Source organism: Vidua chalybeata, chromosome 3, assembly GCF_026979565.1.
Source record: "Vidua chalybeata isolate OUT-0048 chromosome 3, bVidCha1 merged haplotype, whole genome shotgun sequence".
NCBI classification, from domain to species: Eukaryota; Metazoa; Chordata; class Aves; order Passeriformes; family Viduidae; genus Vidua; species Vidua chalybeata.
The window spans coordinates 51,659,218-51,687,027 of record NC_071532.1 but is presented as its reverse complement, the minus strand read 5'-3'; the positions used below and the strand labels follow the sequence as shown (position 1 = coordinate 51,687,027).

The window sequence follows — 27,810 nt, the reverse complement described above, 5'->3', positions numbered from 1 at the left end:
CCCAGACCTCATTTTATGCTGGAATTCAGTAGGTATTTATTTCTGTAGGATTATCATTGCCAGTAAAAATGCTCTGACCCCTCTTGATCACTCTAGCACAGATATCCTACTCCCTGACAGCAACTGACTTTATCACAGCAGTGACTCCAACAGGTTTTGATTGATCTGGGAAATTGAGGGAACCAGCTACAATAGAAGAAAATACGTTCAGAGCCAGGGTGGGGGCCCTGCACTGCCTGTTTCCCCTTAGTTGTTTGGGTTTGTGCCAATGAAAATGGAAGTAGAAACAAACACACTGACTGGGTAAATCAGCCCTGACCCATATGAGTGGAGTTCACAGTGTAGACAAAGTTATGGATTTCCCCCAGAGGGAGGGGGTAATGTGAAAATCCTGTGTTACACCCATTGTAACTTAAGAATATTTTCATTGGCATTCCTGTGATAATCTTATAAAAATAACAGAATTGACTTGCTAGTTTTGGCTTGAGTTGGACTTTTTTTTCCACAAAGTAGCAGAAGTTTGGGACAAAGAATGGTATTGACAGTTCAGTTTAGATATGCTGGTTAAAAAGGCATTAACTAGTAAGTATACAGGTGAGTACATTAAGCACATTAACTAGCACACATGTAAGTAAAACGAAAATTAAGGCAGGGAAGGGATAGGGTGGGAACAGGTGAGAGGTTTTTTGTGAGGTTGCTGCATGTAACCTGATGTTTTTCAATCTTGGATCTACATTTCACGCTCCATCATGAATCGTGCTAGGATTTACGGGAGGAATAGTCATCAAGAATGTTTTACTTTTGTCTGCCACAGCAACAAGATCTGGCTGCTGGCTCCTAGCTGTTCTGCTGCTGCACTGTTACAATGAAGATCACATCCTCAGCTGGAGTAAACTGATGGGTGCAGTTAAATTCAATACCAGGCTGCACAAACTGAAGAGCTGTATGGCTAAATACATTCTCAGATATCACTTGTGCAGACACATGTCACACTTCTCTGGGAAGTAGTTAAAAAAATGAGTGGGAAAACAGCTGACAATCTTTTAATGAGGAAGAGTGGTTTGTAGAAGCTTGAGTTCCCACCAAACTGCACAGATATGTGTTAAAACCAGATATGGGTTAAACCAATGTTACAACAAGGCACAGGTGATCTTGGTAAACCCCAGTCATACAGAAGCACACATTTGTTCTACATATGCATTGTATACAGACGGAAGAATTTGTTAGGATTAAATTCTTGGGTAACAGAATATTCTGTACAGTGAAAGGATAAAATACTGCATTTTCACCAGGTGCTTTACACAGTGAATCCAGCACACACCCAATATCCAAAGCAGTTTACATCTGATCTATGATGCATTCAAAATCTTTTTTTGTTTATAAGAGGATAGTTCAATTGCAGAGTTTTCTTTCCGAGGCTTCAGTGTTGGAAGCTCTTTTCTGGCTGCTACTATCAGTATTCTGAATAGGCATAATTTTTAAGTCCTATGAAGACCTCCAGAAAACACAAGGTAGCAGGGCTTTTGTATGGTTTATCAATTATATTCTTCAAGCTTTTTCTGTTTACAGGTCAAATTTTGTGTCTAGATTTTTTTTTTAGAATGTTTAGTTATTCCAGAAAATCTGGCAGTGATTACATTAATCTTTTGCAGTAGATGTTGAAACTACATTTTGCTGTTGTTTAACAAATTACAGAAACTATGAAAAATTACTTTACACTGGAATTCACTATTATAATAAAATACCAAAGCATTCTAGACATACTGGGAAACACCAACTCAAAACTGATTTCATACAGAGCCTTTGAAACACTTTAAGCATTTTATTACTTGTCTTCTCTATGAGTTTTCAAAGTAACTATTTCAGTATTATTTGGGCTACTTATATTTCAGTACTTTAGTGTTTTCTGTGTCCGTTTATTAAGTTATTAAAAAGAGGTACTGTTGGTAATATATTTGTTTCATCTGATCTGCAAGATGTAGCAATCTAAGTCAAAAACTTTGGGATTTTTTAACATTACAAATTTATAAAGAGTTTTTCCTATTACGCACAGAAATATTCTGTTCTACCCCATCATAGAAGATCAGCCATTCTTTCACCTTCCACAGACAATAACATTCAGAGTTACCACAATGAGCTCACTTCAGACCAAACTGAAAAGATGTCCTGAATAAGGATATCAGGTATTTTCTTGAAGGGTGAGGAGACTGCAAAGGGTTAGAGCATCTTTGCTCAAGCCAAGATTTCAATTTCCTACTTCATTTAGGGACTTTCTGGAAGTAGTCCAGCTACAAAAGTAAAAGTGAGATCAGAAATTACTTCTCAGTAATTGAGAAGTAATTCTTTTTCATTGATGAGAACAGAATAATGCTCTGTGTGGTAAGCACATTTCTCTCTCTCTCAGGATTTTTCATAGAGCTTCACTGAGAGAAAGCAAGAGAAAACAATTTCTGTTTCTGCTCCTTGTTTTTCCTATGTGGAATGTGTTTGGAGAATTGTTTACCTGGGGTGATTGCTTGATTGGATTCTGGTGAGAATTGTTTGAGCCTGATGGCCAATCAGATCCACCTGTGTCTGGACTCTCGAGAACAGGGTCACGAGTTGGTAGTGAGTTAGATATGGTAGTTAGAAAAGTAGGTATGTAGATTTAGTATCTTCCTTTATATACTATATTAATGTATTATAGCATAGTTATAATAAAGAAATCATTCAGCCTTCTGAAGTGGAGTTGTACATCATCATTTCTTCTCACTGGGTTCGCCTGCATTTTACATTAGCTGTGTACAATATGGCAGACTAATATCTATTGTGGTAGTGAAGAGTGTGCATTTTGGACATTTAATGCTACTCTGATATCTCTAATGCTGTTTTTGCTGTATATTATCAAACAAGCCATTCATTGCAATTTTGAATAATTTCACTTATACTGCATCTAAAACTGCTTTCTTATCATATTGTTTTTATCAGATGTAAAGATGGAAGAGACTGGCATACCTAAGTCAAAACAGTAATTCCTTCATTGATGTATTATTAGTTTCCACCCCTGGTATGTTGGTGTATTTCTCCTCACATAACAGCTGAAAAGAAAACTTTGTGAACACAGACTGCAAAGTCTTGTGCTGAACAGCCAAGTGTCTCCTTATTGCTTCCATTAAGCTTACAATGACTGATCTTTGTGTGACTATACCTGAACCTTTTATTTTTCATCAGTCTCGGCTATGTGATTTATTTTTCTAACCTCCGTCCAGTACTGCAACTGCTCTAGACACTGAACTCCCACTGCAATCAATCAAAAATTCTCCCCACACATTCCAGTGCTTTTTCCAACACTGAAGCCTTTTTCTACAAGTTCTCTAAAGAAAAATATTCCATGGGTGAATGGAATTCAAAATTAGGAATTTGATTCTAATCAACCTACATACATTTAACTCCTTGACTATGGATACTATGGGCCCCACTCCCTTTTTTGTATCTTGCTTCCGTACTGAAAGAAATCCCCAAACTGACAGGGATCAGATCAGAAATAAATTATTAACTGTGTCCTTTTTTTTCAACTATGACTACTTACCACATAAAACCTGAAAATATTTTCTCCTTAATCAAGAAAAACTATGATAAGCTTGACTAAGTTTGGCTTTAAAATCTCTCTGTTAGATTCTAAAATGCTTTGTCTTCTTTTTAGTATTTGTCTACTCTAAATCTTAAAGAACAGGTTTACAGATATTGGTGTGATGTTTTTTAAACATGTCTACAAAAATATTAAACTGGTCTCTGTTAAAAACATATACAGCACTTAGTTACACAATAGAAAACAATTTAAATCTCAAATACCATGAGAAATCAATTCTTAACTGAAAGAGGAATTCTGAAAATAGACTTCTTGTTTGTTTGGGGAAACTTCTGGTTTCCCCAAATCAAAATCAGCAAGTTATTCAGCTTAATTTAAGACCAAGAGTGCTTTCTTAGTCTCAGGAGAACTTGCTTCAAATGAAGGAATTTATTTTCTGTGATGGTTCTGCAGTCATCAGCATGATTTGAAAACAACATTTAAAGCACTTGCCATTTAATGGAAACTGCAGTTTTACAATTGACTTGCTCTGCAATTTCTGAAACCAAACCAAGCCAATCAAGCAAAGGAAACCTCTTTCATGAATCTGTTATTTACATATAAAGCAGACAGGAAAAAGGTATTTTGTTAGCTCTGGAGACACTGTTTAAGGAGGTTTTAAAAGATTAGGAAGTATAATGACAGGTGCACAGTGTTCCTTAATATGAGACGGGAAGTGAGTATGAGAAAATTTTATGGCATCAACCTTCTATAAAACTAAGTGAACAAACTGTTCTCTCTTAAAAATGACTATACAGTCACATTTACAACCAAGTATTCAAGGTCCCTTCACTTGACCTTTAACACATTGTACTGCATTAATTGCCTTAACTATTCAATTAAAGAAAGCCAAGTACTGGGTTGCTTCCATAGTCCTTCTGTGTGAGGTTATTTTTTAAAATATTTTCCCAAAATATTAAACTCTGCCATTGTTTTGTATTCAACAAAGCTCTGAAGTTCAAGCAAGCCAACATGTGTCATCTTCTCAAAACCTGACATCCTCACTGTGCAACTTTTCAGCTAATCTTTCTAGCAAAACCTAGCTCGGCATACACCAGTGACCATGGCACTCTCCTTCTTAACACCATTTCCAACACCACTTATTTCCAACATTTCAACTGTTTTCAAGGAAAGCCTATTTCAAAGCCACAATGATAAAGATACCTTCTTATTTAGAACTGGAGTCCATTTATCAATTTTCTCTGTCTCTGCACCCAAAATATGAACTAATAACAATATGAAAGTAATTTGAGTATCTAGACAGATTATCTGGACACCTCTGAGAATTGAAGCTCACTTTGACTGCAAGTTTTCTAGTGCTGAAATTCTCAAACCCACTAAGATTGACTCCTTCAGGATAATAAGCCCTGGGTCTTCCAGTGAGGAAGCCTGGCAGAGATCAAAACTGAACTGGACCTAACAAAAGGAGACTCAATTCCTATGGAAGAGACACTAATCAAATTCTAATATCGAAAATCTGACTATGAAGTTCCAAGAGAGCTTACAATTCCCACTGCTTTCACATTACTTACCTTTCACTATAGTTTTTAAGTACAATTACTCTGATTCTGCAGATATGGAAAATTTTAACATTTGCAATACTGTAATTTTTGAGCTATCATTTGAACAAACAATGGTGCAAGCCCAAAGATGGAAACATAACAGCATGGAGAGTATAAGCCTGCTTCTCTTAAAGAGGGAGGGGATTTTGCCTCCTGAATGTAGATTTACTTGGCAATAACAGTGAATAACAAAAGTAAGAAGCAAATAGTTAACACTAAATATATTTTTACCCATGACCACAGGTTTATGATTATGAAGAGTTAACTGCAAGGTTTGGAGGGAGAATCAGAGAGAAATATCTCAGTGTTACAGAACAAAGTGATTAACAGAAAAGCAATTTGCCATGTGTGACAATTAATAAAAATGCAGCAAAATATAAAGCATATGTCCATATAAAGCAAAATATAAAGCATAACATTGCTATGGTACATGCCATGTTGTTACCAGTATGACTCTTCAAAATGCACCAAGAAGAGCTGCAAGTGTTTAAACTCACCTCCTGCAAGAATAGAATAAAGCAGTGTTCTTGAGGTTCTCTTTTTTATTACTTTTTTGCCTAATTTGTACACACTTGCTGTGTACTATTAAACTCAAACTGTAAACTTGAGTTCATAAATGAACCCATCAATGACTTCTATCTCCGTTCTTTTTGTATTTGTCTCAGTGACCACTTCCCTGCATTGAAGATTTACTTCTGGGGCTATTGAAGCATATCAGTGCAGTGTTCAAAAGTAGTCTGAGGAGACTGGTGAGAACAGTGACTATCTCCCACATCTGCATCCTATCAGACTGTCAAGTAGAAAGTTACCATGAATGTCATTCACTGTTGTTCACCCAGATATTTTACACATTTTATCAGAAGTGCAGAGGAACGCTTAAAAATAGGAATTTGGGGTAATAAGTTTTGAAGAAGCAGGTTTGTTTAAACATATTAAACAAATAACACATCAAATACATCTAATTCTCTTTATTTAGTTCAACATCTAATGCTAACTAAAAGCTTTTCTCCTTTCATCATCCTTGGCCAGACTAGACTATATAGTTTTAGGCTTCATTCAAAACTCAATACAAATGCTCTCACAGCAGGATTTGGACCACAGCCTTTAGACTCAAACATGAAAAACAATAATTGGCAATAGCAAAACCTCATCGAGTGACCTGAGCACTGGTACTACACAGTTTCTTTCTGTCATAGAAACAAATTACCTACCTTAGGATCCTCACACACAAAGTTCAACAGAAATATAGAAGTGCTTAAAGTGAACACCTAAACCAGGGGTTTAGCAAGTTTTTATATGGAAAGCATACTACCTATGAGTGACTACAGTATCTGACCAGAAAACAGCAGGCAACAGAGTGGAGACAGCTGTTCTTAGTCCTTTGTATTAATAAATCCACAGTGTTAAATTTGAATCATTATTTAAGGTGCCTGGTTTCTACCAGGCATACACAATGAAGAAAAAATCTGCAGAAACAAGAAGTAACCTGAAAAATTGTTCCAACATCAGTGCCCTGTGTCCCTTTAACATATATTTGAATGCAAGAAGTAATAAAAACTGTAAGATAATGAAGCAGATCACAGTATTTCTACAGAGGGAAAGAAAAACATTAGTACAAGGCCCCTTTTGGGCAATGTGTTACCTTTATAGAAGTAGTGTTCAAAAAGGCAAGACATGGTCTAAAAACATATAACTGTTTTTCAGTGAGTTTTGGCTCTAACACAGAGTCCCAAAAGGAATACTACAGACACTGAAAAGAAGATAAGACACAGCAAAACACCACTTGCTAAGTCATCGTATCATGATGCTCACAGAAGAATGGATCACAAAAAAAGTGAACAAAAGCGGACTTCTTTCCCTAGTGGGGAAAAAAGTGAGGGTTGTATCTGACTCCTTGTCTCCTAATAGTGTCTCCTTCTGAATATGATATACTATATCCTGAGAGGAATTAGGAAGAGGGATATTAATGCCGCACTGTGTAGGTTGGAACCCGCTTTATAGACCTGCTTAAACACAGCTCAGCATACTTAACAAGTTGGTAAGCGTTCCTTGCCATACCATGAGATTTTTTTAGAGGGCTTATTTTACTCATGGAAGCAAGAGAAGAATGAGTCATGAGTGATTTCATAACAGCTCTGCAGAAATTAGTCCAACACCATGGCTGTAGGAGAACTAAGCTGGACAGGCTGTCAAAGCACAGAGGAACAAGGAGAAAGAGTCACAAACCACGAGCAAGAAGCACAGAATAAAAAGGATAAAGCCTGTATAAACAGGAAATAAAGGAAGTCTTGCATTTCAACCTGACCATGGTGTCTAACTCCTATGGATAAGAAAAACTGAAAAATTCCTTTTACGCTATGTATGTGTATATGTATGTGCATAAGTAATTTTACTCTACAGTCATGTTCATCTAAATCCACCTTGCTATTGTCCTGTAATGGCATTATTTCTTCCACAAAAGCCAATGACTAAGCCCAGAACTGTGGCAGACTCCCATGGCAAGAATGGCGGAATTTTTAGGCAGGTCATCTGACTTTGGTCAGGAGTTCAGTCAATAAAACTTAATAATTGCTCTCTTCAGGGTTTTTCTATTAAGGATTCTCAGCTATTAGGTCAATTAAGCTACAGTCAATATAAAGAGCTCCTTAGGGAAAGTATTCCTTCTTATTCTCATTACTCTAGTTGACCCAAGTGCCGAGGTCTACAAAACTGCTGCTGGTCTAGAGTTAAAAATTTATTGTACCTACTTCCTTAAGAGACAGGCTATTCCAGATCTCCTAGTTCTTATGAAATCTATTAAATCTATTTTAGTAGCTGTGTGGTTGGCATTAGCATCAATCATTTCAAGTTTTTCAGCAAAAGTTGCTGAGCAGTGTGTGCAAAACAACAGGGAACTCTTCAGTATGGTTCAGGATAGTTTCAGTACAGCTCTCCCACAGTGTGCATGGAAAAGCTGAGAAATGTTTTAATATCTGCAAGTGTTAAGCCTAATATGAACCTTATACCGAGTCAGCTGATCCAGACATTAATTTGGTGCAGCAAAGATTAAATGAAAAAAAAAAAAATTATAGGTATAATCAGCCTTATATAAATAAGTAGCATAGGAATAATTAGATTGGAAGGCTTTTTTTTAGGAAAAAAAAAAGGAAAAAAAGAAATCTCCTTCAAAACTATTCTGCAAAGTAATTTCTGATAAGTATAAAAACATTTGATTGTTATTGCCTTTAAAACTTTTAGAAAACCTTTTTTTAAATACTGAAGAAAATTAAAAAAAAATATTTAGAATTTTGCTTTAATTTTCAGAGCAATTTTTTTTCTCCATCATTAAAACACTTAAGCCAGATTTTTTAACCTGTTGCTTTTCTTTAAAATTTATACGCCTTCAAGTTTCAACAAAACCAATATATTTTGGGGAGAAAAATCAATCTTATTTAATAACAGCAACTCATCCAAAATAGCTTTCCAGTAATGCTGATACCTTCTTTCTCTTTGTAGTTTTCTTAAGTGTTATTATGCAGCACATTCTGTGGTGAGACAGAGTGCTGGAGATCCATTTGTAGCATGAAAAGCTTTTGGGTGTGCTAGACAACTCTCCTGTGACTCCCATGACTGCTGGCTTTTCTCCATCCAGGCAGTTCAGATCACCTCCTGTAGTCAGACTCAAAACTACTCAGCCAGAACAGCCAAAACAGGCTCTGACAGTAGGCAGGACTAACAGCAATTACAACATTTTGTAGCATGTGGTAATTGAGTCATTATGATCAGGCTGCAACATCTACATGAAGGAAAAGTTCTTATAATAGCTCTGATGGTAACTGCTTGCATATTTTCTTCAGTCTGGACCAGTTATGAAAGCTGCAGAGCAGTGCTTAATGGTTGGCTGGAATGTGTTCCTTCCAACAGAACCACTCCAGCACCTCTTGCATGTCTGCAATGCCATATAAACAAAAAGGTGATGTCAGCCTGATCTAAATGCCTCTGAAACTGTGGTCACCTGTTCCACTATTGAAGATATTACACTGCGCTACAGAGTAGTAATGGTGTCTTACAACTCTTTTCAGATTGTCTGGTAAGTCTGCTTCAGCCTGAACTCTAAACATAACTACAACATAGTGCCAGCAGCAATTTTAAGCAGTTTTTAGTTATGGAAATGGCAGAGGGTTGTTTGTAAGTAATCAGCCAACTCCTTGATTCTTTCCCAACTATGACTTGCAAACATTTGCCAGAAGTGAGTTCATTTATAACTAGACAGACAATTGCACCTTTTCTTTCTAGCTTCCTGACTCTATGCAAGTGCTACCTCTGAGGCAACTGATGAAACAAATGCAAAATAATAACAGAGGCAAGGATATAAATAATTCAGCCTAAAAGAGCTGATCATACAAAACCTTGCAAGTGGGATAAATCAACAAAAATAAATACCACCACGCTTACATTCAAACCTTATCAATAGGGTAAGAATGGTCTTACTTTGCCTGTTTGTAGAAAAAGGGTTGTGAGGAAGGCGCTTCAGCAAAGTATAAGGGACAGAGTGGGCTGAGTGATACAGGCATGATGCAGAGTTATCACAAGAGGTCTGGAAAGCTAGCCTTGAAGCACCTACTACTTTTATCATTACAAGTTGATAAAAGTGTGAACCATATGTTCACATCCCTTCCCTAATGGCAGCAAGGCAACCCTACACCTTATGTAGCAGGACTGCAGCAGGATTGCTACCTACAGTAGAATTCTGCTCAAAGCAACTCTCTGCTCTGCCTGAAGCTGGTCCAAGGACTAGTATCCCCGACACTAGCCAAAGGTCCAGTTTAATTTCAAAAGCCAAAGCTGCAGCTATAGTGGGAAATCACCTTATTCTGGTTGTAATCTGTGACTCTTAGCACAGATGCAATGTGAAATGTTATTACTTCATGAAAAATTATGACAATAAAAAATACCATTTCCAGAGTACAAATATTTAACTTTATTTTTTCTCATAGTTAAATCTCCTTTAAACCAATTTTGATTTTCCTGCACATGAAAACCTTGCTGCTTTATTTACAAACAACAAGCTGCCCTGTTCTGAGAAAGCAATTACTTTACAGGAAGTAATAGCATCAGAAGTTTCTTGCCATTTGGATTACTAAAAAACTAAAACTAACGCAACAGTGTTATCTTCTGCTTAGAGCTGTCATCGGCGTGGTCTTTCAAATAGAAGGGTCTAAAAACCTCTGATGTCTAAACCAGCTGATCGCTGACCTGTCCACCAATAAGAAATAATCTATGTGACCATATCTGAGCTGACACAAGGATATACCAAAGTGCTCTGTCCTTTTAGGGAGAGGTAGCACCATTAGTCCGATGGCTACCAGATCTGCACTGTGCAGAATAACAGGTTTGTTCCCTCATTTGTGAGAAAGAACTTAGAGCATATATAGTGAATTGCAGACTATCTCGGTTCCTTCTGCATCACAGTTTCTTTCTGTCTCTTCTGCATTTCAGAAGAAAGAAGAAATTAATCCATTCCTTCTGCAATTTTCTCCCCTTCACAGTCTGAGGGAAAAACAGTCATTTGACACTTTCAAAAGGGTTGAGAGGGTGGTCTAGCTATTCGTTGCAACTGAAAAGGTTGTTTTGCTAATGTTCACAGTTGTGAGGAATTACCACTCAAGTGAGCTGCTCGAAGCTTTCATTACATTTTAATAGAGGACCTGAAGTACCACTCAGTCCTTTCCACTGCTTGCCAACATGATCAAACACATGTTATTATTTTTGGGTCCATTTTTACCAGATACAGTCTTAGTCTAGAGCAGGAGTGTAATTACAAGTCATACATTCTAAAGATTTGCTAATAACATTAATACCTCTACAGTTTACTGGTAACAGGCAGTCAAGTAGTATTAGTTTACCACAATTTTTCCCTTTGACTAGACCAGTGCCTTGGCTACCAAAAAGGATCTGTGGTACAAGAAATGCTAGAATTAGTGGACACCTGGATAAATAAAATCTATCTGGGGAGTCAACATGACTTCTGTAAAGTGACATTTTGTCTTATAAACTTCTTGGAGTTCTCTGCAGGCTTCAGTTGTGCTATGTGGGCTAATATGACCCAGTTGACATATTTCCCTTGGACATCCAGAAAATTTCTGGCAAAGACTTTCACCATAAGCTTTAAAGGCCATTAAGAAGCCATTGTATAAAAAGCATAGTTTTGGCATGGAAAAGTACTTACGGATAAGTAACTGGTTAAGAAGTAGGGCATTGGAGCAAATGTGAAGGTGTAAAAACACAAAAAAGTCACCAGCAGAGTCCCACAGGGGTCTTTGCTGGAATCCACGCTAATTAGTATATCCAGAAAGTATCTGGAAAAGCAGTAGAAGAGTACAGACAAAGTTTGCTGATAATGGAACACTGCTCCAGACAGTAGATACCTTGAAAGCAAACTATAAAGAAGAGAAAAAATTAGTCTCTTATAAGACAGTGACTAGGCAATAAAGTGAAAAATAAAATTCAACATAGATAAGCATGACAATGCCCTGAGTGCACTAAAAGCCCTTAATTGGTTTTCAGTTCTTTCTGGACATATGCTGTAGGTGTAGCTGCCTCTGGGTTTTGTCTCTGGCTGTTCCTAACAAGACTCTCTGGATGCACCCCAGACCTGCTTCTTCACCTCACCCTGTCTGTTAACCCAGCCCAGACATGGTGAGACTGCATCCAGTCAGTGAGAACCTTGTCTGTGCTGGGGTCAGCCTGGCTTCCAGATCCTTCATCATGGGCAACCGAGCACCTGCAGCTCCCAGCTAGGTGACAGCCCAAAGCACATATGGATGTCCCAGCCTGGGTTTAAGGAAACTGTTGAGCCACGGGAAGATGATGCATGGGTGTGGGTCCTGGGTGGAGATGGCCACGGCAAAAAGGGAGGAGCCAGGTACACAAGCTGGGAAAGAGACAATGTAATGGAGAACAAACAAAGGTCTACAAAAGGTCTGTAGGTGACAGGGAAAAGAGATAACGAGTACCTGCTCACTGTCATCACTTAGTGACCCTTTGCTATACAAGCCAGTTTCAAAGGAGAACAAGGTGGTTCTCCATACAGCAGGAAATGGACACATGGCACTCCCTGCCTGAGGACAACTGTGAATGTGTGAGTTCAAAGGGAGTGGGCAACTAGTTGGCAGAAATCCATTGCAAACCAAACAGGCAAGCCATGCCAGCCTCAGTTAAGATTTGCATTCCCAAAATGGAAAGAGTTGAAGACTGGGAGTTTTGAGGAAAAGTATCAAATACACAGGCTTTGTTTTAATTCTTCTATTTCAGATGCCCAGGTATGAGCATGAGTCTGGTTTGACCCCATCTTAAAGTAACAGACCTACATCTCTTCCAAGGGCAGATGGCCATCAAGACTTTGTCCATAGCTATAGGAAAAAAATTATTTCATACAATCTGTAATCTGAAAACTGACACAGTTATTAAACATTTTATAATTTCTAGAAGAATTACTTGTCTTACCACTAGCTACATGTCTGGAGAGTAAGAAAAACAACCTCAGCTCTAAAGGAAATCCTTTTTCAATCTGGTGTCTTAAGGATTAGGATCCTTGTTCTTTTTGAGGATGTTGGCACTGAAAGCACTAAGGAAGCAGGGGGTGCTTGGCACTGCATGCCAGTTCCAGTCTTTCATCTAGCAGACTATCTTGACATCAAAGATATCCTACCCTTTATTAACTGTATTTTTAAATTTACTTTATTTATTGCTGAAGAAGTAGGAATCTCTCCACAAAGCTCTGGGCACCCTGCCATTACCACAGATATACAGAAAGATTGTATGCATTTCAGAGACCCCATTTCCTAGAAAAATGCCACCTCTCCTCAAACACAGGACCTGCTCATCCAGACTAAAACACTCCCTAGGTGCTCCTTCAGAAAATAACACTGCAGAAGTAAAAGCCTTAACATCTTTTCCCTAAATAGATATTCTCTTGTCACTCTTTTCCTAAGAGTAACGTTGAATCCTCTATTCCTAATGCCAAGTGTTTTGTTTCCTATTTCCAACAGGACAACACAAACCAATCACCAATAAACTAAAATTACACTGCCTTATAAAGAAACAAACACAAAAAGCAAACAAGCAAGCTAAAACCTCCCCCAAACCCAAACCAAACGGCACCCATGCATCACTCTGGAGAAAATACCAGAGAAGATTAAGAAATTATATTTTTAAGTGTGTAACCAGAAATTCCTGAAAATATACAGAATACAAAAATGAAGTGGAAAAAATCTTTCAAGTGATAGGAGCGTGCTGGAAATACAACAACAAAATATCTCTCTGATCTTTTTTTTTCCTTTTTGTTATGAAATACTGTGTTCTGGTGTTACATAGGTTGTACCAAAACAGGTTGCAGTTGTTCTAACTGCTGGGTCATTCAAAGGCTGCAATAAATGATTAAATGAAAAAGGAAGTTCTAGTCCTAAGCAAATTGCTTCACAGGGACAGTTTGGTTACTCCAATCACTGTCATCTTCAGCTTCCTTAAAATGTCACAAAAATATAGTGGAGAACAACTTGATTAAGTGGAAATGCATGAAACAAGAAAAATAAGAGTGTTACATTTTGTTAAGAGGACTTTCTGCTCTGCATATGGGATACATTAGCATTCTAACTACACATCTCTAAGAGTAATTATAGTTTTATCTACATATACACAGACATCTCAACAATATAAACCCCTCCCAGAAACAGACACCATTAGGGTTGCACAATCAAGGACGACTGAAGTTAGGAAATGCCAGAGTTAACCTTCCTCTGGCCCTTGTGCACAGATAATTGAAAAAAAAATCTTCAATTACATAATCACATACTACTGTTTTTGCAGGATCTCATTCAGTGCACAGGAAGGACAAACCCCATGAAATAAGCAACTTTGCAGTATCCTGCTTTACTTCTGTTCTTCGATGTGTTACCCTCAACCTTGAAGTGATTCCAGTTCTCTCCTGAGGCATTATCACTGACTTCCTCATGAGCTCTTCTGTGGTGTTCATTAGTATAACACTGGAACCCTTCTCCAACAGTTCTTTTATTAAATAAACTTACAATACGCTGTGATGGAAGAAGTATTCTTAAACTCATTTTACAGAAGTATATCTGGGGAATATCAAGTTCAGAAAAATCTTCTGATGTTAGGTGTCTCAGACATGCAGGATCTAACTTGTGATTTGCAGCACTATATAAATGTTAGTATAGTCAAAGTCAGCTCCTATGCACCTCAACTGCAATCAGAGACACAAATCATTCTGTTGGTTTAAATTAGAGACAGAAACTGAGAAACATTAAAGACAGGCATGAAATTAATTTGCTGAGCCACCCATAACAGAAAATAGAGACAGAATTCAGTTTTATAGCACAGCCTTCAGCCACCCTTGCCATGAGATCTCTTTGCAATCCAGTTCCTCATTCAGTGTACATACTCTACCTCTGGCCACACTTTAAGCAAAGACCTTAAAAAACATGTTTGTTTTCAGCCTCCTGGTATGTCTACTTTGTACAAAACTGAAGGCCAGTGACAAAAAGCAGGTGGCTTTCTAATACACCCTGCATGATCACCATGGATGTGAAAATGGAAAAATCCATAGGCAAGCTGAATTCTTCAAGTCTGTTATTTCCTACTTACTGGGTTGACAGCTTTCTAGAAGTACTACTTTCTTTTATCTGTTTTCTTACTGAAGTTTTATTCTATTATTTACAGTAAGTCAAATTTGAAAACTACACTTGTGTGACAATCAAAGGACTCCCCGCTGGTCTACCACACAGATTTCCACATATCAATTAAACTAGCAACTGCTGATTCTAGATTATAATTCTCTATTTTACTAGCTGAATCCCAAGCTTTTCCTCACCTCCATATAAGACAGGAAATTACTGCAAAATAAAAATTATTGCAAAATACATTAAAGTCTTACTCTTTGTCAGAATTGGTGTGATTAAAAGGTTGTGTTAATTTAAAGCAGTAACAGACAAGTAAGAGCCATTTAATAGCATGTGGGATTTCAGAAATAAACATACTGTGTTATAATTAGAAAAGATAGATTACAAGGATATGGCATTGCCCACCTATAATTGGGAGCCTGGATATTTACTCTCTTATGGCTGCTGATAAAGAGGTGCTCACAATGAAAGCCATTATTCATTCAAGTCTCGTACAGATATATTTTTCCATGACCAAAGCAGCCTATACTCAATAACATAATTTACTTAAAGCGTGGACAAAGGCTTTGTGCTCTGTGGCTCGATTTACGAATCTGTCAGTGCACACAGGAGATCCACCTGCACAACCCAAATAAACACAATACCATGTTTCCGTATGGACATTTGTCCTTAAACTTATACAAAATGTTAGTTCAACATTTGCTTCGGTTAAAGTTTAAGCTGTATCATAAACATATAATGTTTTAGGATCATTTTTATCTGTCATTTTTGTAATTTATAGTAATTGCATTTTTTAAAGTAACATCAAAGGACAAGTCAAGTAGCTTTATTTATGGCAGTACACAAGCACAGGGTAATGGTTGATGCTACCTCCAGACTATGTATCTCCAGCAATGATGAAGATACAATGATGGAGATGTCAACTAGTACTTGCTTACTTATGAAAGCTCATGTTACATGGAGAAAAATAATAAAATACCACCATTATTATTATTTATCTTATGACTTTAGGTGGGCAGTCCTCTTTGAGTTGCATTATAGCTTTAAAAACATAACAGGCAAATTGTTAATCTTACTGAAAGCTTAATATGTGTAATACATAGCATAACGCCAAGAAAGGTCCATAAGGGAACATATTTCCCAGATCAGTGTTTAGACTGGGCATATTGGTCTTCAGTGGTTTTCATAATTGCTGACAAATTGGTAAGTATAGCCCAATAGTGCAGAATATCTCTCCGCCTCCCAAGTAATTGGTTCTTGAATGTATATAGCACCTTGTATAGCACCTTGGCCATACGGAGTCTACTTGCACAGCATTTGACTGTCATATTTGTTACCATCAGTATTTGTAGACACACTTCCACGTTTACACACCAACACCATAATTACTATGAGGAATGAAGTAAGAGGAATAAGTGGGGACTGTTGTGAGGGCCAGTATAAAAAACTGAACCACAAACATGAAGAGAATTAAATTATGACAAAGTATAAAGAACAAATTACAAGTACCACAGAAGAGCTTCCTGACAAGGAAAAAAAAAAAAGTTTCATCAACTGCTATTAAGTAATTTATGTTTGTGACTCACAATGGTCACATTTTGATGACCAGATTCTAGTTTAAGACCTTTTTGTTATTACAGTACATAACATTATTTTTCCATTCTGCTGTCCTATTTCTTATATTGAATTCTGTGAAGGGAAACTAATCAAAATCTAATGTCAAATACCACAAATTGCTAAAAGACCTGATTTTCCCTTTTTTTTTGTTTTGTTTTGTTTGTTTTTTTTTTGGTTTTGTGGGGTTTTTTTTTGTTTGTTTGTTTGTTTGGCTTGATCCCTGCTAATAAAATATGTTTATTTGGATTTTCACATATTTCAAGTGAATAAACACAGTAGCTGATTAAGATAAGAAGCATCGTAGACCTCACCCTAAAGATTAAAACTCTGGCCAGGTTGAGCTGTCTTCTCACTAGAAACACACACACTAAAGTAAAATAAGAGGAAAGCTCAAAAAATCATACCACTATAATCAAAAGCAATTAACTTCAAAAGGAAAAACAAAGCTTTCCTCTGTGCATTAGGATTAAAAACAAGAGTGGATGTTTGGATACTTATGATATTTTAACTGATTCTGACAGTTACCGACTAATCTCCAAACTGATGTAGTAAACCTAGCTGAAAAAGAGAGTGATAGAGCAAAAATGCTTGCTTTTCCTTGGCTCAGTTTTTGAGACTGCTGAGAATATTCATTTAACACTGAATCTCAGGGAATCTGAGGTGCTCTGACTCCCACAAACAGTACCATGTCCCCCAGAAAAAGCAGGAACAGTGCTGAAAGGAAAAGGCTTTCAGTATCAGTCCTTCCAGAAGAGTTCGTGCATCTGAATTTTTTTCTAGAGCTCAAGTCAATTCTTAAGTACCAAGAAAGGATTCACATGACATGGGGATTACACAGACAAAAAGCAGAATACAAAAACCTCTTCCATTTCACTGAGTGAGATCACAGTAATCTGCAGACAAAACCCACAAGTTACAACATGTAATGATTGCCAAGTGTACACAGCAACTCTTCTTTCGTTCTTTAAGCCTTCTTCCTTTCTGAACCCTGAACAGTGATGCAGCACCATTAAAATTAAACCTTTTAAAGCCATGGGGCAGAACTTCAGCTTCCTCTGACACAGGAGCACTGGTTGGCCAAGACACAAACTTCCACATAGTTTCTGTTTGGACATTTGGGGAGGGATTTTCCTAAGAGTTCCACAGTGATGTAACTCTGCTCTTATTCAAGGATAATAAAACCTGCACTGACTTTGGTGGGACCCAGTAAAATGAACGTTATGCAATCCGTGGAGGAACCACCAGAACATACACAGATGAACATCCAATTAAGAATTTTCTTACATTTTAGTCCAGAAGTTTTGCAAAAACTATTTGAAGATTATAGCAGATTTGTCTCAATTTCCCCATTCCTAAGCATAAAAAAGCACAGCACACACCTTCTATGAAATTATTTCATTATTTTCTCAATCATGTTATTAGTAAGTTATTTTCCTTTACTTTCTTGAAAAGAATACTTATTTAAGAAAATTAAAGCTTTTAAGAGAGCATAGCAAAAATTTTAAATTAATGTTGTAATTTTCTCCTTCAGATTCAAAATATTTAATACACCAGAAAAATTATTAGGACGATAAGGCAAGATAAATGTTTTGAAAACAATAGTTTTAAGAACTGGACTCTTCTCAGCTACATTTCTGGCATCTGCTACATTCCATTGCTATGATGTGCTATTCAGAAAAGATTTATGCAGCCAAGCATTTTTTTTCCTAAGATCTTGAGTTCAGCTATTGATTCTATAATTAAATTGCCAGTAATTCAATTTTGTTAAGCTCTAAAAAAAAAGGAACAGCTTCAAATACTTTTGTTGAAGGTAATAGCCAAAGGAGTCAGTAAGCACAGGGGTTGTGAACAACAGAATATTTGTATCACACACATTAACATTGCCAATAAATAAGGAAAAACACCCACCCAAAACTAAAGACAACTACGCCAGATATTATTTGCAGGTAACTTCTAAGTTATTAGATCTTGGTCAGAGATTTAGAAACTTAACATTTGTTATTACCCACATGAAAAATATGTGTATATTTTATTAGAGAGAGGGAGTGTATACATAGAAAGATGTTTGCCTTTTTAATCCTCAGTAGTATCTTTTGATTTATTATTCTACCAATGCTACTTCTGCCTTTTTGAGTTCCACAGAGACCTTTCCAGGAATAAAGAAGGGTTAAATGCAATTCACTTGTATAGTAGTGAAATAATCACTTAATAGTGGAGCAATTCCTCATATGCAGAGGTAGAGGGAAGGCCTGAGTGGTGGCATTGCTGATATACAATGCCTTTTCCAGTTCCAGTGGCAAGATTTTAGCAGAAGCACAACCAATTCAAAAAATGACCAAAATACTAGGCATCACGGAAATGGTATAAGGCCAAAATCTGACTGGTCAAAGAAAAAAAACCCACACTTTATAAACCAGTTATATAATAAACTGTAACCAGAGCAGCTAGTGCACATCTGATGTACCATGATTACCCATGTGAGGGAGGGGGCCCATCACTGGTATTGTTACACATCCTTTAAGTACCTTTATCAGTCAAACAATTTTTTTTAAAAACCCACATCTTCTAACCCATTGTACAAATGATGTAGTTTTTATTTTTGTGTGTATATTACATACATACATGAAATATAATGGCTCTTTTAAACAAAGTTAAAACTCAAGATAAGTTAACACCATTTGGGTGATTTGCTGTTCAAAATACTATGGATAGGTGGGTACCCGTACCCAGAATAAAATCTCTCAGTTATTTTAGATTACAAAAGAAACACTACTGTTCCTTTCTGTATTTTTAACAACTCATCAGACAAGTGATTTCATGATTTTTTGTATACTTTCAATTTCTATAAAATTCAGTATAATATGTGAATATCATACTTTGGATATGGAAGATATTTAGACAGAATCAGAAGAAGAAAAAATATTCAAAATTTAAACTCATTTATAGACTTTTCCTGTAAATTCAAGACAATGAGAAAAAACAGTTGCCCTCACACTTAAAAAAAAAAAGTCACAGAGGACTGGGTCACTTGTACAAATGCCTCTGTGATAACTTCAACCATGAGGTCTTTCTCTCCACCTAAAAAGCAAGTTCTGATTAAAAAGTGCCTTGAGTTTCATAGTATGGATTTGTCACTGCAGAGTTCTTAATTAGAAGAGCTCTGAGAAGCCAGGGCATGCATCTGAACAAAACAAACTCTGTTCGAGACGGGAGTTGCAGCTTTCTGTCTGACACCCGTTAAGGAGCATATTCATGAGTGAAAAAAGCTGGAACTAGAAAAAATTCTGATTGCATTTTATGCTTTCAAAAATTACATTAGCTGTGTGACAATCTTTTCATGGATCTACCCTGTGTTCATGGATGTACCCTGCAAGCTCTTGCAGATACTAAGCTCTGGAAAAAAACTGTTCTGGGAGACAGTTGGACTGATTTGGGGATATTCAGAAGAAAAACGGTTTCAAAAATAGGAACTTTTTTGTCACTTTTTGAGTAAATTATTTTCCAATACATACTTTTTCAGTCTACAAGAACTTTTCAAACATTAATTTATCAAAAATATGCCATGCTGACACTTCCATACAATATTAACTGTCTTAACATCTTAATTAATACAGCAGTAGTTTTAGAGGATTATGCAATATGAGTTACCACTGTGGTGGCCTCTATTGTCAAATTTGACGATTTTCTACACTGGAATTTGGACAAACCAGTAAATAACCGAAAAGATGTTCAGAAATTACTGAAAAGGAAATTCAGAGAATGGGAATTGGTAAATATCTTTGGGAGCTGAAATCTTGAGAACAATTAGCAAAATTGTTTCCAACTAACAAATTGAAAACAGTCAATTTTTCAATTTGCTGCTCAAGCAGCTGTAGCCCCAGAGAATAGGGGGGAAAATAAACCAAAACACTCCACAAAACCTACAACATGAAAGATCATAAAAGAAGAGCACAAGTTCATAGTGGTACCAAAAATGTAGGACTGGAATTGGGTTTAGAGTGCAAAGTGGCTTGATCTTTTCAGAGATGGCAATTAAAATTGACTTATGTGAAAGGTATCTGGAGGCTAGACTACATAGGCAGACTTCTAACTCTGAATTATACACTTAATTTTCCTGTACTGCAGTAAGAGTTAGAGCTTAGTCTGTCATTTACAGGAACTGAGCAGACCAACAAGCACTGAACCCAGATAAAGCAAGAGGGGTTTCTGGAAACTCTCCCTTCCCTTGATATTCATGCTTACAGAATTATAGATGTCCTGAGATTACTTCATTAAAATAAATTGTATTATCATATCTAGGGCAGGAAAAGTCGTTTTGGTTCAAGATATCACAGCAAGGGATGTACTTCTCTGATGAAACTTATCATTATTACTTTAATTTTTTGTTAACTCTGTAGAAAATGTTCACAGTCTATAGCTAAAATACTTTATTTTCCTCCCACAGCAGAGATACTTTTCTCTTCCATGATGAGAGAAAGAAATTCAGAAAGAGTACATGTGAATAATGTAATCAGATGTTTTTCATACACAGTCACAATTCTCTCAAAAAAATCCCCTTTTTTTTCAGACTACTCAAAAATAAATATCATAATTTTTTCTTCATTTTAGTATTGTATATCTATCTCAGACATCTCTGTGTTGTGGTTATGTGAAAATGTAAATTTTAACATTTCTTTATCAGGAAGTGATAACTGAGACCTTGATTTGGCAAACATTACATGTTATACCTTGTGCAAAAAGCTTAAGCAATCCCACTAAGTAAACAAATACTATGTTCTAGCAAAAGTAATCATGGACATTAAAATAGGCATCTTAAAATCTGCAAGATCAGCCCTTCTCATTAATTGAGAAATGCTGACTTTACAGTGGTAATTACTCACTTCTAAAAAGTCCATTGGGATATGAAATCAATAATTTTAATTACTCAGTATTAATTGTGATACCTACTGAAATGCACATCACACAATTGCTAGACTTGTATGTTAGGAACTTTTACCTGGAAAACTCTATTTCTAGTTAACACCTTCATTTCACGATACAATGCTTCTCACATTAGTAATCCACAGGAGAAAAAAGTGTCATTTGCAAAGACTCAGTTTTTTAATAAGACAAAACCACTTTTTTTTTCTAAAATTTTCATTCAATATATTGAGAGCAACTGACAAATACCATAAAGAATTAATTTTTTCACATTATAACCTCTACCAGGGCAGCCTTTTGTAAAGCACAGTCCAGATGGCCACAAGTCATTTGAGTCTATTTTCAGATATACTGCTAAGGTAGGTACTTTTATTATGTGCTGTGATAAATAGTATTGACAAATATTCAAGCTTTTCTTGGCCATGTTTTTTAATTTCTAACAGCGAACAGAGAAAATGAGGCAAAAATAATTTACAAACAAATTCTAAAATACTGTAGGTCATAAAGATTGGACTTCTGTGACTGGTTCTTTCTTTGAAGGCATACTCTTTATAGAGAGGTACATTACTTAGCCTTTGTTCCAATAAAGGAGTGCAGAGACCCTGTACAATGAGGTCGCAGTCAGCTTAGAAATGCCTGAGCACATTCCATATCAGTTTGGCTGTGAGGGCATATCAGAGGAGGGGGAAAAAATCACTGTGCTTTTAAGGCAGTATTGTCATGGTTAATGCAAAGAGGTTGAAACATTTAAGGAAGGGAAAAGAATTAATCAAAAGAATATAATTAAAAAAAGTAAACAGAGGTAATGAAAGGTAGGTTCCTGTGAAATTAATTTCAACAGTAATTTACTTTTATATTAACAAACTGTCAATGAGGGGAAATACAAGAAAGCCGACTAGCAACTTTTTCTCTGCAAGATTTGTATGAACAGAAATTTGAACACATGCCTCAAGCCAGCAAAAATTTAGATATTAAACAGAACATAAAAGAGATAGCTTATGGTATGTTTTGTTTAAGCTAAATTAAAATATATTTAAAAAAAAAAAACCTGACAGAGAAAGAGGAAAGAATAAAAAAACCTTGGAGCAATTAATTAAATACATAGATTCCTTCTGACTAATCTCTCAATTACTCATGATTTATGTATGCCTCTGTAAGGAAAGACTGCCAGACTGAATATTTTTTCCAAACTTTTTAAATTTCCTGATGTTTTCCATAACTTTCAGAAATAAAAATTTCCATGCCTGAGTCAGGAACAGAACTATCAGTCACATTGACCCTGCTCAGCAATAAATGCACACCCACTCCCACCCCTGGGATGCCATGAGAAGAGTTTGACAAAGCACCAGTAACAACTTTATAAAACCACCCCCTGCTGTATGAGAGGATTGTGCCGACTGGCTGGGTTAATGCCTTGACACTTGGGTTCTTGCTCTGCACATGGTAAGAAGGAGGAAGATAAGGGAATGTGCTGACAACCATATCATCATTTGCCCAGTGATAGAATCTTTGGCCCCTGTCTGGGGTAGGCAGCTTGAGATCTATGGAGAAAAAAACCACACTTCCTGACTTGGCTGTGCCAGATAAAGCCCAATCCATTTTCACTATGTCACTAACTCTAGCTGCCAGTGCTTGTGGCATAAGCAATACTTCCCACCATACTGACTTCCCATCTCTTATTGGGCTTCTGAACCCTCAGATTCACCCTGAAATCCTCCCATAAACAAGGGAGGACTTTAATCCCTCCTTTATCTACACAGACACAATTAAGGAGCATAACAGACAAAGATGATCTTATATTGTGGATCACCATCAGACATGTGGGTGAAGGACCTGCCTTCAGATTTTTTTTTTCTTGATGAATTAAATACAGCACAAAATTTTGCTTTGAATCACCTCTAAAATTAAGATTTCAGGGGCTGTAACAGAATTGAAATTTACACTTTGGTGAACTCTGGAGAATTGATTAAACTGCCTGAAGACATGGAAATGTGATTACAGACACCAGTGCACTTTACTGATGGATGACCAAAAGGACAAAGGTTCATTCTGGCATTAGCTACAGCCACAGTAATTTTGTGGTAACATCAACATGGAGCCTAATGTAGAAACAGTGTAGTAAGAATTATAGATGTCCTCATGGCTTTATTAAAATAAATATTTTCCACATTCTGAATAAAACTAAATATGGTTGCACAGCAGTGAAAACTTAAAATATTTATTGAACCTTACATAATTATAAGTCTACTAATGACATAAGAAGGTGAAAACTCTTATGAGGATGTTGCCATCTCCTCAAGTGTTCAAGTGTTCAAAACTCTGAAAGTCCAGTGCTGACAAGACACTCAATAACTAGACTGGAAAATAATTAGCTAACTGCCATCTGCACTTAAGGTTGCTGAGAAAACTCCAGCTCTGCTCCTGAATTACCATATCGAACACATACAACTCCAAAAGACAGCACAATATTGAAACAATAAACATTTTATTATGACAGCAGAAAAGCAAAAAAAGCAAGGGGGGGGCTAAACTGAGTGTTTTTGTGAGGTTACACACACCTGAAGCAACTGGTTTTTCCTTTCCATACTGAACTGCTGCTTCTTTATGTCAGATAAATTGAAACCATTGTGACAGGACAAACACAAACCCAATTTTTTAGGCACAGCAAAAGCACTATCATATTCCAAGACATGCAATTTCCAATGGGTCTCCTAATTTTCCAGATTTTTATGCAAAAGAGATTCTACAGGATGATGATTAAGAAGGAACTATAGATATTAGGGAAGTTTGGAAGTTATATACTGTATTTCTCAGTCCCAGGGAAAGAGGACTGTAGACTTAAGCAGTTTCTGGTAGATATTACTATACATTCCCAGGGACTGAGATTTCCCAGTCTTTCTTGACATCTATTTCACTGCTATCTAAACCTTTTGATGAGATGTCCTCCCCTCATTTATCTTCCTGTAATTTAAGCCCATTTCTTTTTGCCCTTTCAACTTGTAAAGATCAGTCTATCCCTTCCCAATGCACCTACCTCCTTAAATATTCTCAGTTCTTATGCATTCCCTCTTTTGTCTGTTACAGACCAAAAAATCTTAGTTCTTTCTGTCTGCCTTCATTAGTTATATTTTCTAGAACTCTGTTCACTCCATTTGTTCTTTCCTGGGCTCTCTGAAACGAACGAAATGTGCATACAAACAAAAAGTTAGGAATATCTGAGTCTCCTATAAAAGCAGATTTAACTAATTCTGTTTAAAACACCCCCATTCTAACATCTCAGCTCCCATGCAACCCTTTCACTGGAAGATAGGCAAGCTGTTTACAAGGGAGGCCAGACACACTCATCACAGGGAAACTGAGGCACAGCTAAATGAGCCATGTAAGACCATCAGGGACATCTACCGCAGATAGGAATGAACTCTGACAAGTTACTAACTGAGCTGTGCAGTAACTTACCCCTGACCCACAACACATGACCTGAAACCAGTGTGTCCAAACCCTCATGGCTCCTGAGATCTTAACTAAAGTACGCGCTATATTTTTATCATTTTTTGCTGTTAATAATTTCTTTCTGTTTCAAGTGTTACAATCCATTCATTGATTCCTTTTGAGGTATCAGACTTTTGGATTGCACTCCACTTGTGCACCTGCTTGTACCTTACCAGTCTGTGTCTAAATATTCTTTCCGCAGACCATCTCACTCCTGTTCTAAGTTTTCTGCTGTGTAATCCCTCTCCTAAGCTTTGTTTCTGAAAGCAGGCCCAGTACTGCAGTTTTCCTCAAACCAAACTAAAAAAGTATTCCTTTTGCATTTTTCCATGTCACAGTGTGACTGATATCTTTATCCTTAAATAATCCATAAAACCTGAACCTGATGATCTTAATCCCTTGCTTGTATGTAACCTCCTCTGGACAAAGCTTAATAAGCACCAATAGCTTTTTAAGCTTACAGCTCACTAGAGAATCTGGATGAATGTCAGGCTTGACTGTAAATTCAGTCAAGCTTAAGCTGCCAGAGAGATTATGAATACCGTATGAATCCACAGCCAAAGTGACCAATACCTTTTAAGAACACAAAATAAAAAATACAGGAGCAGCAGTGTTTCCTGCTTTGTCTGTCTTCCCTATTGGAAAAGCAGATGAAAAGACTCCATTTTACAGCACAACCCATGCTTTTACATCAACATAAAAAGAAATATGAACCCTGAGGGTCTACAGGCAAGTGCTGCCAAATGACAGGTTCCTGTAAAGGTAAATGTCTCATTTTCATTTCAGTCAAGTATTAACAGCAGACTACCTATCATCTCTTTCACTACAGAACAGCAAACATCTTTGTATTGAACCTGAGCATTTCTAGTGTACCTTATTTATCTACTTATCATTCAGGTAGACAGGGAAATATATTTTCAATTTATTGAAAGTTTAGAAGATTTCAAATCTATTCCTATGGAGGCAAGAAAGGAAAAGCCCCCACAGGGACGCACTTGAGACTGGAATGCTTTGGCTGCTTCTACCAATCCAATGGCACCAATCATTTTATTGCTGAAGATGTTAGCCAGGGAAATATATGATTTTATAGAAGTGTATCTTGGAGTTTGGCACAGGGCTTTTGACCTCACTTGTTCAGCACCAGCACAGCTATGCATGGTGCAATTACCTGTATGCACGGGTGAGTTTGTGGTTGGCTTTCTCTGTCCTCACAGCACACTGACAACCTTCTGGCCCATGGGGCTTAGGTTCCTGTGTCACCTGCACTTTCAGCTATCAGTTATCTGTTATGAAGAGGAATTAGCAAAGGATAATAATTTTGGCATCCTAGTGTTCTAGTCACCAGGTAAAGCACACAGCAGATGTAAATTAGAGGAGGTTTAACTGATTTACTTTGTGCTAAGAATGGCAGCGGCATGGCCCAAGATCAAGTATGGACCAGGATGATGGGGACACAAAATCAATCAGTCAATGGAGCCACAGGTGAGAGCAGATCCTAAATGCATTTCTGTCTACAGTTTAATGGAAATGGAAAACACCTATTAAAGTGACATGAATAAGGAAAGTGCTACTGCACAGCGACAACATTGTTTCGCCTCTTAAAAAAAAGTGTAGGTTTTAAAAATTTTTAAAAAGCACTTTTTAGAAATGGAAAAACATTACCAAAGAAGTTAGAAGCCCTTTCTATATATAAACAATCATTTTTCCAGTGGCAAGCCTGTCAAAGCAAAATGACCCATCTGATACAGAATTAGCTAGGCACCACAGGCTGCTCCAAAATTTTCATATGCTCCAGAATAAACTCCAGACATCTTTTTTCCAGCAAAGCAGCTGGATCTCCTAAAATACTTTTCACTTCAGTGGTTAGGACAAGACATTTACTAAATGAAATCTCTCATTCATATGTTTGAAGAAAACAGTCAGAATGTTACATTATGCTGTGCTGAAGCGTCACCACAGATCAAAATGATGTCAAGTTTAAAGTGATGGTTCTTTACAGTGTAGAGTTATCTTACATATACTTTGCTAAAGAATGTTTCTATTATTTGAGTCATAAAATCTTTTAAAAATAATAAGCACACTCCAGGTATTTTACCACTTTGAAGTGCAGTGAAGGGTTATTAAATACACAATCTGCAGGCACAAATAGTACTGTGGAAAATGGAAGAACTACATGATTACCCACAGAATTTCAACAACCAGAAGAATTTCAAAAGAGGCAGGCATTAACAAGGTAAACACAAAGAAAGAACAAAATTAAAGAATTCAAAGAAGAAGTTCAAAGGAAAGAAAATGGTAGCAATTAATAACAGCAAAACTATAAAAAATGGCAAAAAGAAAATTCAGCAGTAGAAGAACACAGGACCCAAGCTATAAAATCACAAATAGTGATCATAATGCATCACTTTCATCAAAGTGTTATATTGTACAGAATTCAGCCATATGTAAGCATAATCCTCGATCATTAAAACTTTGGCTCCTAGATCATTTATTTATGTAAGAAGATAAATTGCTGACTTACCTGCTTGCTGCATGTATATAATATATGTGGTAAACAAGCAGAGACAGTGATGCAGCTTCCATTTCCAGTGATAGCACCACATTTCACTTACATGAGACATCCTGTTGGGAAAAAAGAAAAGCAATCAAGAATTCAGGGAGTTTTATAAAACACTAAAATGAAGAAGACTCTGTTGTTAGTCAAACTAGTACTTGCAGTAAATAAAGTAGTGAAAATTATGGATGGCCCCAGTATTGCTTAAATGGAGACAAAAGTCTGCTAAAACGGATCAGAAATTATGTTTGGTTCTCAGCAGACAGCGAAATGGAAGATTGGTCAGCATTGGGCTTCTAAGCAGAAAGATGTGGGTGGTATTTTAGTAAAAGACACAAGAAGCACAGTCTGAAAGGGTTAAGTTGTAGGGTTTTTTTTTTAATA

The 27,810-nt window shown here is 36.7% G+C and overlaps 1 protein-coding gene across 3 annotated transcripts in view; it reads right to left on the bottom strand.

The window, feature by feature from the left end:
• ADGRG6 (adhesion G protein-coupled receptor G6) overlaps positions 1-27,493 on the bottom strand; it is a 105,773-nt gene extending 78,280 nt beyond the window's left edge. For all 3 annotated transcript variants that reach the window (XM_053938942.1, XM_053938943.1, XM_053938944.1), the window contains exon 1: positions 27,394-27,493. In XM_053938942.1, coding sequence (XP_053794917.1) covers positions 27,394-27,493 — 100 coding nt within the window. The remainder of the gene's footprint in view (positions 1-27,393) is intronic.
• Between the last annotated feature and the right edge of the window lie 317 nt (positions 27,494-27,810).